This window comes from Pollicipes pollicipes, unplaced genomic scaffold (assembly GCF_011947565.3).
Source record: "Pollicipes pollicipes isolate AB1234 unplaced genomic scaffold, Ppol_2.1 Scaffold_5724;HRSCAF=6776_pilon_pilon_pilon, whole genome shotgun sequence".
NCBI lineage: Eukaryota > Metazoa > Arthropoda > Thecostraca > Pollicipedomorpha > Pollicipedidae > Pollicipes > Pollicipes pollicipes.
This window is the reverse complement of record NW_023596746.1, coordinates 7,881,802-7,896,441: the sequence shown is the minus strand read 5'-3', so window position 1 is coordinate 7,896,441 and position 14,640 is coordinate 7,881,802. Positions and strand designations below refer to the sequence as shown.

Below are 14,640 nucleotides of genomic sequence, written 5' to 3'. Positions count from 1 at the left end.
GCGCACTAGATCATCACGGAGTAAGTAAGTCCATGGGTGCTGTAACAACCATAAGCTTCAACTGCACCACTTTTGATTCGCAGAAAATCCCGCGCGCGAAGGTCTGTGGTGCCCACCGTGACGCATCGTCAGCAGGTGTTCACACGATTTTTCATTTCATAACCATAATTCATGTCAGTATATTCTCTTAGTCATACTCCCAACATTTTGGTGATAAGCTATTTTAAGTTTCCCCTCCTCCTTCGCATTTGTAGTTGGTAAATGGCATTCCAGTGCCTACGATCTACTCTGGTACGATACAGATTCCATAGTCCGGGTGCTTTTATCACCATTCTCAAAGCAACGTCACCGGCGTTAGCCAATGCTATGCATGAGGTGACAATAACATTAGATCCCACGCACACTTAACGTGCAGGTCTCCAATGAAGGACAAATGACAGAATGCAGGCTCCAATTAATTTAGAACCTGCGCGTTAATACCAGGTCAGCATTGTAACACAGCGGACTTTTGCGGGCTGAATCATCAGGTTGTCGGACCGGGCCGGGCCGCGGGCTGACAAGTCTGGAAAAAGTTGCGTCTCTAGTCCAGACCCTAACGGAGTCTCCAGCCAAGATCAGGGGATCCCATCCTTCTCGATAAGGGGTCGAAGGGCTTTTCCGTCCCATTTCGGGTTACCTACCGGCTATCATTCTGGTGACACCTGGGCTGAGGCCGACAGATCGTTCCAGAAGCCCTCAGAGAGATGCATGGTACATCGGTTACCGCCCTCACACCGAGGGCACTCTGAACGGGACGGTTGACCCTGGGTCGACGCACGGGCCCTCATCGTCGCAACATGGTTCTTTCCTGGCGTAGAGGGTTCAATACATAGCGCAGGGATGACCCCGGCTCAACTTTTGGGTCCCTAGATGAAACGGGAACATGGACACGGTTCGATACTGGAACCACCTGACTGATACGGGGCCCTTCCACTGCCTTACCATGACCCCTTTCATATCTCCTTTTATTGTCAGTCTCCTCGACCAACGTAAAGTACCTCGTCACACTCGGGATACTTTTCCTATCATCCATTCAGCAAATGGCCCGTGGGTCGACTCGGGACTCTTGCAGACATGGGACCCCCTGTTAGTGGGATCCCGGCTTGGGGACCTTCGCAGACATGGGATCCCCGTCTCAGGGACCTTTGCAGACACGGGATCCCTGCTGGGCACCGTGGGTCCCTAGCCGACACAGGAGCCCCAATTGTCTTAGGGATCCCGACCAATGCTGGCGGTCTTATTACTGATATTGGCGGCCAAGGCTCGCCCCTGCTTGGAAAAGCCTCTCCCCTCGTTGACATGGAGCAGACCGTTTGGCATTTGGGGACATCGGCCAACATAGGGAACCTGGATTTGTCCCAGGGAAATGAGAATCGGTGCAGGAGACCCTCTGAACGGCACTCGGAGCCCCCGATCCGCAGGACCGGTATTCGCTAATACGACCAACCCTTAGGGCTCTTCGAGCTCCTCCATCAGGCCCGTTTTCTTTGGTTTCCACGAGCTGTTCAACCTCCGGGACCTACAGGGAGGCACATTTCTGTGCCGTCTGCCTGCGCTCCGGGGCCCGCGGGCAGTCAAGGGGGCTCTTGGACGGAAGCAGGGCCTTTGAGCTACCAAACAGTCCCTGTGTAACCTGCGAGAACCCGGGCATCCAGTGGGCCGTGAGGATACAGCTTGATGACAGGCGACCACATAGCCGCTGGGTGGTCAGTGGGCCTTCAACATACAGCCAAACACTTAGGTAGCCAGGTCCTTCGACCAATCAGAGTTGCCCATTGGGGACAACAGGGGCCCCGGACGGTCGGTAAAGCCCCTGAGCAGTCAGAGGAGAAGGCCACTGGTCGGAGGCTCCACAATAGCCGAAGGGACCTTTCATTAGCCCGCCAGACCCTGAGCAATTTAAACGGCCCATGCCACTGCGTCCCCTAGTTTTCCTTCGGAGTAGCGCGCAGTAGGTAGTCTCCCACACACCCACCGCGCCCCATCGATGTCTCAACTACACCAGTCAACAGTCGCGCTCGTCCAAACGTAGATACCATGTCTGAAAACTCGTGTATTCACGCAATCCGCGCGGAAATGTGCAAACAGGAACACAGTCGGCTGCGCGTAGCGGACCACCGGATTTGGGGCACGGCGCTACCCAGCGGCCGATCACGGAATACCAAACAAAACCGAAAAAAATCAAATACGCACGTGACTGCTTCCGACACGCACCGCATCGCAGCACTGCTCAAGGTATCCAATGACTCGTCCACTTCTGATCCGGCGCCAGCGGGGTAGTGCGGGGACGGACGGATGCGTTACTCGGTGAACTGGCCGATCAGACCCCGGGCGTCCCGGTGACCGACAACACGCGGGAGGGAGAGACGGACAACATGCCAATGGAGGGAGAGCAGCCCGTCGGATTGGACGGGCCGACCCATGTCCAGTCAGTCCGGCGGCAGCGCTGCGCGGGAGGCCGGACACGTGCCGCCACCGCGAGCGAGCCGCGTTCGACCGGGGCGGCAGGCGCCGGGTACGAGGCGGACCGCACGGGCCATGTGGGAGACGGGGTGGGAGGCGGACAGCACGGGCCATGTGGGAGACGGACGGCGCGGGCCGGGTGGAGGGCGGACGGCACAGGCTGGGTGGAGGCGGACGGCACGGGCCGTGTAGGAGACGGACGGCACGGGCCGGGTCCCGGGGCGACCAGCAGCTCCCAGCAGAGCGCGGCGGCGAGCTCAGCGCCAGGCGCGGGAGGCGCGTTGCCGCCGCTTGGGCTCGCCCGCCTGCGACTGGCCGAGGAGGGCGCCGCCCAGCTGCGATTGGCTGGACTTGGCGCGCCGCACCGGGTTCGGTGCGTAGATGTTGGCCAGCTGGACGAGACTGCGTGCTGACCGGGCGCCGCGGCCGCCCGGCCCGGCTGGAACGGCACCAAACGATCAGCAGCGCGGCGGCTGGGGTCGGGTCTGGCCCGCAGATACACGGCGCACCGCCGCGCCATGACGTCGTGCACGAGACGGAACGCCTCAGATCGCGCCTGTACGGCAGAAAAAGTATGGACGCTCCATGGACAAACCAAATTACCTCCATTCGTTTCATTGAGACATCATGGCAGCGACTGTGGGGTGTTGGCAGGTATATTTCAGGTTCCGCGTGGATGTCGCTGGCGCAATCATCACAGTGATGCCACGAGCTGGCCGTTCGTCATGTCACTTGCCCATGTTAAGTTCGAGACGGCATAAGTTTAATCCAGGTCACACGCGTCACCTGGTATAAAGATCCCTCCAGAGGAAAGGTCACCTCGAGATAACGGTCTCAAGAAGGGCAAACAGTGTAACTGAAAGTTTACGCATACTGCCTGACAAAGTGACAACGGGTTACGCGCGAGAAAGAAAACACTTCGCGAACACACACTCGTTAAAATGACCACGCACAGCGCACCTTGTTTGTTCCCCACAAGCAAATCTTCCATAACTCAAGCAGGGAGCAGTGCAATAACCTTAATTTGCCCTCCATGGAAAACTAGTGACGATGCTAACTGTTTGAATATCTAGTGACGCATGAGTCAAAGTAATCAGCACCAGCATCGCCAACCATCGTTGCACCTCTTATGAGAGCTTTCGCCCGGGCGAGGCAACCACATCAGGCTCATATCGTGCGTCGAAGGGGGTGGGAAGCAATCTGTACAGTGGACACAAGCGCTACCGCAAGCCCACCGGAAGGACCACCCGACCGAAGCTCCCACACAGCCGGTGTCGGGATAGTGCGCGGCGCGGGGTCAATACACGGCACAGCAGGTCCGGGCGTGCAGACACCGCAGGCGGCACGGAGCCGGACCAGTCGCTGTGCCGTCCGCAGAGCCAGCGGCCGGCCTGAGGTCGCCGCGGCGCCGCCAGGCCCGCAGCGAGGTGGCCGCCGCCGTCACAGGCGGGGTCAGGGTGGCCGGAGGGGCGGCGATGCGTCCTGCCACCAGCGCCGCACACCAGCCCCGCCTTCCGAGGCGTCGCGAGACCACCCATCGATCGTCGCCGTCGGCGGCCTCGGTCGCCCCCTCCCCCCGCAGCGCCCGTCCTCCGCAGGTGAGAACGCTCTGCGACTCGTTGTAAAGGTCTCACCACTGGATCAAAGTGAACTAGGCCGCCGCGATAACGCGCCGCCGAAATACGCTTAAATATGAAATCGAAACGGACTGAGCTCGCTCACAGTAATAACGTCTTTTTCTTTTTTAAATCAAGCTTGCTTGAGAAAATAAATATTTTACTCGTCTTGTTAGACCATGGGTTCAACAGCACCACGAGGTTGGAGAAAACAACTCAGGATTGAAGCGGTCATACTGGAATCTGGGGGATAGCCTCACCTGGAAATGTCATATTTAATCGGAAACGCGGTAAATCGGGCATTATATCATTAAAATTGTAAGGGGCAAATCCCCTTTTGTGAAAACTGCTGATGCCCCTCGGTCGTTATATCCATTTTTTTCAGTTACCACAACCGAAGAAGCAGCCTATGCGTTTTTATATCTTATATTATTTTCTGTTTTATTTCATGGTCTTTATCCGCTCCACTCTTGCACCCAACAGAGCAGCTGACGCGTTTTAATATTTCATCTTACTTTTATAGTCATATCGTATAGTTTAGATCGGCTGCCACCTCTCCACAGGCGTCAGCTTTCATAGAGCCGCCGGTGCACCGTACTAGTTCAGCTCTCCCCCAGTTCTGCCCGAGTCAGACGTCGCTGCCGGACATGTAGACATTGCCCCAGTCAGTTGGTGGCCTAGCGCGGCCGGCGTGTGACCCGGCTGGGATGCCTCCCCAGCTGTCTGAGTCAGGCCGGTCTGGCACGGCATACAGATCGGCCCCTCCCTCTTGAACTGACCTGGCTGGAACGCCTGTCCAGCTGTCTGAGTCAGGCCGGTCTGGCACGGCATACAGATCGCCCCTTCCCTCTTGAACTGACCTGACTGGAACGCCCGTCCAGTTGTCTGTGTCAGGCGAGTCTTGCACGGCACGCAGGCCACCCCTCCTCCCCCCCCCCCCCCCCCCCCTCCACTGGTCTGATCTGCCAGTGACAGCGCCATCCGATACGCTGCCACCACCGCCCAACCACGAAACACGAGCACGTCGGCCGCCACCGAGGCCTCCACTGGCGCCGCTGTCCGGGCCCGCACCTGACTTCTCAGAGAAAAGGCTGCTCCTGCTGGCGGCGCGCGGCGAGTGGGCCGTCACGCGCCTCGGCCGCGCCACGGGCGAGGCGCGCGGCTTGGGCGAGGCGGCCGGGCGCGCCTTGGGCGAGCCGAGAGCCAGCCGGGAGCGGGCACGCGGGCTGGCGGTCACCGGTCGGCCGCCGGCCGCGCCGCCAGACTCACTGCAACGACGACACGCACACGCTGTATGGACTGGCTGCGAGACGCCGTCAACCAGACCGACACGGCACGCATGCGCCCACCGCGCAGCTTGCGCTGCGGGTGGTCGCAAACTTTACCACAGCAGCATCAATGCGACGGATTTATGCGGACGGAGCGCAGTAATTCATTTGGCTTGCCTTCGAATGCCGCCCGGAGCATTTTGAGGGAACACTCCACCACGACACAATGCTAGCATAAAGTACCGCAACGCCACCGAAAGGCTACCGGTGTTACCTCCGCATAACTCCGCATAACAATAGCATTTTCCGTTCGCGGCGACCGACAGCCCACTCTCTGCCTGCTGGCGGGACGTGTCCCGCCCTCACCGTTGCCGTTTCCGTTCGAGGGCGAGCAGTGTGGCGCGCGAGAGGTGGGCGGCGGGGTCGGCGCTGCGCCGCCGCTCGGAAGCGTGCTGCCGCGCCGCCCGGTCGGCCGCGATCACCGCCAGACGCTGCGTCGGCGACGACGCGATGAACAGCTGGTGCAGCGAGTAGCAGGCGCCGCGGACCTGGGCACCGTCAATTGTCACAGAGCGGCACGGCACCGGGCGGCGAGAGGGCTGTGGTAGCACGCGGCCGAGCGCTGGCCAATTATTACAACAGACAGGCACAGCAGGTGGCCACACTGGGCCAGAATCTCGGATCAAAATATACTCCAAACACAAATAAAGTACAAGAGCCATTTGGGTCGCGCCATACCAACTCAACTAGCGAAGGGCCATTTCTAACAATTGCCCATCTGGGATTTCGAAAAAAAATGGGCTAAAAGGTTTTATCCAAATATGAACACGAGCTTAAGGAAATTACAGCGAAATAGAAGCTACCGTTTTTGAGTTAGTTATTTTGTTATTTTGACCTCATTTTTCACTTAGGAAAAAAATATTAAATTTCCGTGTCCCGCAAAATGTTAATCACGGACCCAAAATCAAACGACCAGCCGTTAGACCTTTCGCACGGACGCATTTATGGCACCAATATGTTCAACTGATGTGAGATACGTATGCATAAAAAGCCAGCCAGAATTTACTAAATCGATTGGTCAAAACATGCCATCCAAATTTTACAAGCACGACTTTTGGATTCTCCATACTTTTCACCATAGAGGCCTTAGCAAGGAATGGGCATTTCCATAGTGACTCCTCCAGCGAGCACCGAATCGGTCCTCCCGCGTGCAGCGGTCAGCCACCCTTGCATGGCGCCGTGTAGAAATCACCTTTTTCAAGACATCAAAAATGAGAAAACGTCTATAACCAAAAACCGTGGTTCCGGTTGCTGTAATTTTCGCAGACTCAATGGTATAGACAATCGTGGTACAATGGTATAGACAAAATCTCGTATAAATCCCCGCAAGTCGGGTGATCGATTGGTTGAATTTACATGAAACAAGCCATGCAACAATGCTCCGCATATCCCAAACCTATCAATGACACCAACAAACAACGCAGATTCGTTCCTAACAGACAAGTCCTGCCGCGGTCGGTGACTGCGGCGATCGGCCCCCCTGTGCCGAGTGATCGGCGGTGCGTCGGAGGATGCGCGGCGCAGCTGCCGGCGGCCTCACCTGGTTCACCAGCCGCTCGTGCAGCTCCATGTCCTGCCGGGTCACCTGCTTGGTCAGGTCCACCTCGCGCTGCAGCCGCAGAGCGCACAGCATGGACTCCTTGGCGGCGGCGATCATCGACTGCACCTGTACACGCCGCGGGGCCAGCGGGAGTTACTCAAGCGACAAGGGGGAGGGGGGGGGGGGGGGCATATGAGAGACAGAGGTGGACCCAGGGTGCGCCTCTGCAGGCAGCGCAGCCCGGGCACCGTTGTGGGAGGCGGGGAGGGTGGGTGGTAACCGCCGTATCCGACCCTGCCTCCGCCCGCGCAGGACAAACAGCTCAGTGAGGAGAGGGCGAGGGGCATGGGTGACAGAAGAAAACAAAAGCGTATGTCGCTGTACAGGAAATGATGAAAAATCGATCAAAGTCCAGACCGGACCAGCCGAGTAGAATCACACTAATCAGTGCGCAGGGATTACGTTTTCGTCTTGTGCGAACCCGGGAATGTATCGCGCTTGTTAAGTAACGGATAACCACAATCAGAGGTTTTGGTTTCTATGAGCACTACCGTATCCCCGCGAGGTCACAGCAGGCAGCGCCGGAGTACAAGCAAATCACAGAAGCAGCGCACAAACGACCGATGATGACACAAAGGAGTTTGCGTTCGATGATCCTACACAGCCTAAACCGGTACTAACACGTGCAACGCCCGCGCGGACTAGCCGCCGAGGTGCTGTGGGCTGACGACGCCAGCCGCGGTACGGACCTTCTCCGTGCGCATCAGCCGGCGCGTGAGGAAGCCGCGCGCCGCCGCCGTCACCCTGGCGTAGCGGGCCTGCATGCCCGGCTGCAGCGCCTGCCACAGACGCGTCACGATGTCAGAGCCGGCTCGCAACGGGCGCCGCTGAACAACGGGCCACGGCCGGCGACACTGGACGGCGAGACACGGCCGGCGACACTGGACGGCGAAACACGGCCGGAGACACCGGACAGCGAAACACGGCCAGCGGCACTGGACAGCGAAACACGGCCGGCGACACTGGACAGCGAAACACGGCCGGGGCAGTAAACAGTGAGCTGGGGTCGGCGACACTGGACAGAGTGACACGGCCGGCGACGCGGGACAGCGGGACGCCCGTGTCCTGGCTGGAACCCGACCCCAGGCTGACCTCTGGCGGCACGGTGAGCCGGAGCGGCAGCGGCGGTGGTGGTGACGCCAGCCGCCGGGCCACGGGCGTCGGCACGGCGTCGGCCGGCGGGCCGGCCCACGGTGGCCGCTGCTCCCGGGCCGGCGGCGTACTCAGGTGCGAGTCGTACCGCTCGTACGCGGACGGTGGGCTCTGCACAGCCAAGAGGACGACATCACCGGTCCACCCGCACAGGCCGACCGACCGAGCTCGCCAGGCGGGAACCACGGGCTCCAGAGGACGACATCACCGGTCCACCCGCACAGACCGACCGAGCTCGCCAGGCGCGAACCACGGGCTCCAGAGGACGACATCACCGGTCCACCCGCACAGACCGACCGACCGAGCTCGCCAGGCGCGAACCACGGGCTCCAGAGGACGACATCACCGATCCACCCACACAGGCCGACCGACCGAGCTCGCCAGGCGGGAACCACGGGCTCCAGAGGACGACATCACCGGTCCACCCGCACAGACCGACCGACCGAGCTCGCCAGGCGCGAACCACGGGCTCGTCTCACACCTGACGGCAGCAGGTATTCGGCCCCCGGCGCGACACAAGCCGGCTAACCGGTGGTAGCTGGTAGCCACTAATATTCGTAGCAGGTCCGCTACCGGACACCAGACTGCGTGGTGTCATCACCAAAATACATCCTGCTACGACGATTAAACAGGTAAAACGCAAAACCCTTTTTCGGGCTCATTAAAAAATATGCGCCTTTGATACGCCGCATCAACGGCATCGAAAGTACGTTTGAACGCTCCCAGGTTCAACAAACACATGTCCCGTTCTGTACACTACAGAATAACACATACAAACAATTAAGCAATTAGTGATGCCATAGCCGATGACCGGCGGTGGCAACCGCCGCAGCGTGCTAAATTGCCACGGTCCAAGCTACCTTACCTTGATGTACAGGCCCTTCGACGACCTGCGCACTCTGTCAGCAAAGAGCGTGACTCACCGTCACGGTCGACCCTTCTCCCAGTGTCCTGACCCGCCGCAGCAGGGGAGGCGGTGGCGGGGGCGACGGTGGCGGCGGGGTGTCGCCTCGCTCGACCCCGGTCTGGCCGGGCCTCCCCGGTCGGCCGGGGTCGGAGTTCACGGCGGGCCCGGTGGCACGGCCGAGGTTGGAGCGGGCCGGGCTGGCCGCCGTCAGCAGTTCGACGGCTCCCAGCTGGCGGCGCAGTCGCAGCAGCACCGCCTCCTCCACCCGGCGGAACGAGGCCTCCAGCGCGCGCCGCTGCCGGCGCTGCTGCTCGACCAGCGCTGCCATCTGGTGTTCATGCAGCGCCAGCAGATCGCGTAGCTCGTCCAGCGCCGGTCTGCCGGCGAGATCAGACCAGCGGCGCTCGCACGGAGTATGTGACAGCGACGGAGCACGAACGCACGAGCGGAGACCTGGCACAGACGCAGCGCATACCCAGATCAGGAAGGGGCTGCGCTTGGTGAGTGTAGGTCCCGCGGTCAATCTCAAGCCAATCTGAGGCGGTCCGATTTCCAGCAGTCAGCTCATGCTTTCACAGCGAAATAACTGACGACAACGGGACATATACAACAACAGCAACAACAGCATATACAACAGCACGCGGGTGCAGGCCTCTACCTTCAATTTCGGCTTTGTCACAAGCCAACGAATCTCCTGCTGCGACAAAACCAGCGGCCCACAGTGGCGCCCGCGGCGGGGTCGGCGTCCACCGCTGACCGTCGACCGGGACTGATACCGGTCTGGCAGCGCGCGAGGGCTGACGGGGAGCACAGCCGACCACTCACAGCGAGGCCGGGTCCGGCGGCGGCGCGACCAAGTCCGGTGACGGGTCTGGCGGCGGCGCGACCGAGTCCGGTGACGGGGCTGACGGCGGCATGTCCATCGGCGTCGGCGAGTACATGGCGGCGGCATGGCGGCCCGCCGGCGGGGTCCGGCCCGCCGGAGGCGACGGGGTGTTCCAGCCGGCCGTGAACGCCGGGCCGACGGCACTGCGGCCCTGCAGGATATCCTGCATGCCAAACGGTCGGCGTAAGGACAGTCGATGATGTCCTCGGCACTAGCCGGCAGTCGGTACAAAAATCCCGATAAAAACAGGGACCAGGCATGAACTCGTTACTGAGTGACACGCGAACTTTTGGTCACGACACGATATCACAAAAACACAGGAGTCATGCACCAGTCTTCACACACGACCAACGCGAAGAGCACACACCCCATTTCCTTCACGTCGGTACCCCAACTGTAACGGCCCTGAACGTGCGCGATCATGAACATCTGGCCTCAGCGCGGTTACACTCGAGCCCACTGCAGCAGCTGTTGTGCTGCACCAATGTTCCTCCCCACCCTCGGCGCGGCATGGCGTCTCGACCCAACCGGAATAGCATTCCCGTGATCACCACGCCCGGCCCCAGCACTCCCGTCCCACAGCTGTGGGGCCAGCGTTGCGCGCGGCCATCCTGCCCGCTGGCGACCCTCACCTGAATGGCGCGCGAGTCGAAGTTGGGCGTGGGCCGGCAGGGCGCGGGCGAGCGGCCGGCGAGAGGCGACAGGCTCGGCGGCGTCCGGCGCGGGCGTGGCGAGGCGCGTGCGCGCCGGCGGCGGCCAGACGGCCAGCCTGGCCACACGCACGGAACGCTGAGCACAGCCGCTGGAGGGGAGGCTCGCGACGACGGCAGACGGAGGCCGCACAAACGGCACGTGAGGAACCAGACCAGACCGGAACACACATATTTTGCTCGACAAACGCCGGGCGGCTGGCCCAGGGCCGATGCGGCGTGAAAACAATGAAGGAAGCGTTACCCACCTCCTATTTCCAGGGCGCATATTGCAAGTATGATTATTCTGGTTGCACGCGAAGCCTATACGGTCTGTTTAAACACGACTAACATCTCCGGAGCTCCCTCCGAGAGTCTCGGCGGCCAGCTACAGCAACGGCGGCGACACTCACCGGAGGGGCGAGGCGACAGCTCCAGCCCGGCCAGGGGCGGCGGGGGCGGCGGCGGCGCCGAGCGACGCCAGCGCGCCGGTGGCTCCGGGGCCGGCGCGTCCCGTCCCGACGCCAGGCTCTGGAGCACGCTGCGCCAGCCCAGTGGCACGTCAGCCGGCGGCGGCGGAGGCGGCGGCGGCGGCGAGCCCGGTCCCGCCCGCTCGGCCAGCGCCGCGCGCAGCTCGGCCGCCGAGCCGCGCTCGTCCCGCCAGCGGCGCCGGCGCCGCGCCTCGGCCCCCTCCGGCTCGGAGGGGGCCGAGGGCGCCGGCTGCTGCGGCCGCCGGTCCGGCGACTCGGTGGCTGTCGCTGCCGCATTCTCCAACACCTGAGAGGACGAACACTTGCCAAAGCCGACCCAGAGCGCTGCACTACAGGAGATCGCTGTTCCTCTCGGTACGTTACAAGTTGGCTAGTATTACTTGCCGTTCGCTAATTACTTATGATTTCTTTTCATGTGGAAAACAATGCAAGTGGAAACCCTTCCAAAGGTCAATAGCCATTATTCCGCACTAAAGTCACATCGAATACAAAACGAAAACATTGCTGTTTGGGGACTGCAGAATTCCAGCACGCAAGAACTGAGCCCTGCTGATCCCATCCCCACCACTAAGCTGCCAGCGGCGTCTGACCTGCAGCCGCTCCTCCGGGTGTTTCAGGTAGTACTCGACCAGCAGCGGGCTGGGGTTCTCCAGCGTGAACGAGAGCCGGCGCGCCGGCGAGCGCTTAGCCACACGCCGATGGGCCGCCCGCCCGTGGACCGGGCAAGGCGCCGCGGGGCCCGCCGCTGTCGGCTCCTCCGGCTCGGCGGATACACTGTCGAAGTCGGCGAACGTGGCGCCCTCAGCGCCCGCCGAGTCGACGTCAGCCGGCCCCGCGCTGTCGCGCCGCGCCCAGCTGCCCTGGCCGGCCTGGTCTGCCGATGCTAGCGTGCCACCGCTTCTGCCCTCGTCCGACGGTGATGCCGCGGTCCCACCGCCATCTGGGTCTTCTGGTGTGGCGCGTGTTCGGGTCGCGTCGCTGTCAGTCGCCGATGTCACCGTCGCGCCTCGGCCGGAGTCGTCCGGTGGCGCCGACGTGCCGCCTCCCATGTTCTCCCCGGACGTCCCACCTGTCCTGGAGGTGATGACGCCCCGGCCGGAGCTGTCCGGCGGCGCTGATGACTCGTTTCTGCCGCTGCCTGGCAACGGCACCAGCGCCTCGCCCGCGGCAGAACTCACGAATGAGGTGACAGTTCCAGCGCTGCATCGTTCCCTCAGAAGTGCCAGCGGGCCGAGCGCTACCACCGATCTGCCGCCTCTGACAGCGTGGTGTGCGGGTGCTGCTGTGTTACCAGCCTGTGGCGCCAAATGGCCACTGCGGGGCCCGTACTCCAATGAAGCCGCGGACCCGTCCCGCTCGCTGCACTCCTCCAGCGACACCTCATCACCGTCTACATTCCTACCTTCCACTGACTTCGCAGGCTCGTCCCACGCATCACAGTTGTCAAACGCCGTTACAGGCTCTTCCCCTCGCCCGCCGAGGTCAAAAGACGCCGTGGCGCGCTCCTCGCCGGCCCTGGCAGACGCCGCACGAGCAGCAGCGGGCAGCGACAGCGGCGAGCGGCCACCCGTCACAGTGCGCGCAGAGTCGGGGGCCAGCGACAGCGGCGGGCCAGGCGCCTCGGAGTCGGTGGCGTCGCCGGTCAGGTCGGCCGCGTCCAGGAAGCTGCGCAGCGAGACGCTGGCCGTGTCGGGCACGGAGCGCGGACTGGCCTCGGCCCACGGCGGCCCGCCGGCCGGCGGAGAGTCCCCGCGGGCGGACGGGACGCTGCGCCGCTGCTCGGCGGCGGAGGCCGCCCCGGAGCCGGCGTCGCCTTCAGCGCCGCTGCTGCGCGCTCTCTCCTCCGCCCGCCCGCCGTCGCCGTGGCCGGAGTGCGGCGGCGGTTCGTCCCTGCGCGGGCTCTCGGTCGGAGCCAGCTGCCGCGGCGAGGCCACCATGTCGCAGAGTGCCAGGCGCGGCACACCGCCGGCCGGCGCCGCCACCACCGTCTGCAGCGAGCTGCCGCCCCAGCGCGCCGCCACCTCGCCCTCCTCGTCCGAGGTGTCCGCGTCGGCGAACTGGCCATCAGCGTCACGCTCGGGTGGCGGCGGCGGCTGCCAGAGCCGCGCCACGCTGGCCGGTGGCGCGCCGCCCCACCAGTCACAGTCTGGTGATGCCATTGGTCAGTCGCCCAGGACCACACAGCAAGCAGTCAATGGCAATGTGTGGCAATCGCTGCTGCGGACTCTGTCAATGAGAAAATGTGGCATGTCATATGTACACTACACAAAAACATACATGCTGTATCAAATACACCTGAATTGTTGCACATTCAGGATGGGATTTCATGAGGAATAATGCTTTGAATGCCCCCTGCCATCCTGAATACCCCACTAAAAAGCAGTCCTGTCCAAGTGGTGCAGTCCTGTGGGGTATGGTTGTGACATAACAAGACATGAAAACAAATACATGCCATACATCACAAGCATCCAAAAATTTATATCTTGCATTCAACTCACTACCCTACACCTCAAAATTTTCAACCATGTCAACTCTGAAAGCTAAACCACACCTATACAAACATGTATCACATGCCACTGCTCACTCATTAGTACACACCACAGGATTGCTTAACCCTGATGGCACCACATTAATGTCATATTGTGTGAATCATCTAATGTGTGACTGATGAGCATTCATGTCAATATAATGAGGTGCTTATTTTTTCCCCTGTTTTGTATGCACATTTGTTAATGCTGATGTAGCTTTTCATTTTATGCTTAACACAGAAGCCAGGCAGCAAACCATGGCAGACATTGATCAGATATTTAATGCTTCCTAAATTCCGACCTAAGTGAGGCAGCAAACATCCGATTAGCAGCAGTCTCTGCTGACCTTAACTCACCCATAAAACATGTTTTCTCACCAGATCAACCATTTAAGGTCTAAAGCAGAGTGAACTACCTACTTCAGTACTTCCTGCTCTTAAACCTAAAACCACTAAACCACATATATTTGTTTGCCCTCAGCCCACCTAACAAGGTCTTGTTGAGATCTCAGGACGAGCACCACCATGTTCATGCCAAACAACAATGATATATCATCAGGGGCATTGTTATTTAAAGGGATAAGACCAAATATACAAACCCATATCATTTTTTGTAAAGCTGCTGTGGATTGGTCCTCCAAAAAGCAGCTGTTAATCTCAATAACTCACAAATCAAAACAAAATATCTAGATGTTTTAAAATTGGATGCAATATAATGAACCATACTTATCTTGCAATACAAAAGAAAACTGTGGTACTGCTGGTGCTTGGCTCACATTGGAGCTGTTATGACAAAACTTCTAAAAGTGCTCAAGAATGAAAGGCAATGGAACCCTTTCAGTTGTAGCAATTCTAAACAAGGATACCAAAATATCTCAAGATGGCATCAATCATTCTACATGTCTCTGTTTTGCCTAATATTTTAGCAAACTCCGTAAGGTA

General features: G+C 60.3%; 1 protein-coding gene across 1 annotated transcript; it reads right to left on the bottom strand.

Annotated features, from left to right (window-relative positions):
• Positions 1–11,004: 11,004 nt before the first annotated feature.
• On the bottom strand, positions 11,005–12,831 carry LOC119102422 (guanine nucleotide-binding protein G(s) subunit alpha isoforms XLas). The gene is made up of 3 exons (XM_037225789.1): positions 11,762–12,831; positions 11,423–11,457; positions 11,005–11,068 (listed from the first exon to the last, which is right to left on the bottom strand). The coding sequence occupies exons 1-3, from the start codon at positions 12,218–12,220 to the stop codon at positions 11,005–11,007; spliced, it is 558 nt and encodes a 185-aa protein (XP_037081684.1). The 5' UTR covers positions 12,221–12,831.
• Between the last annotated feature and the right edge of the window lie 1,809 nt (positions 12,832–14,640).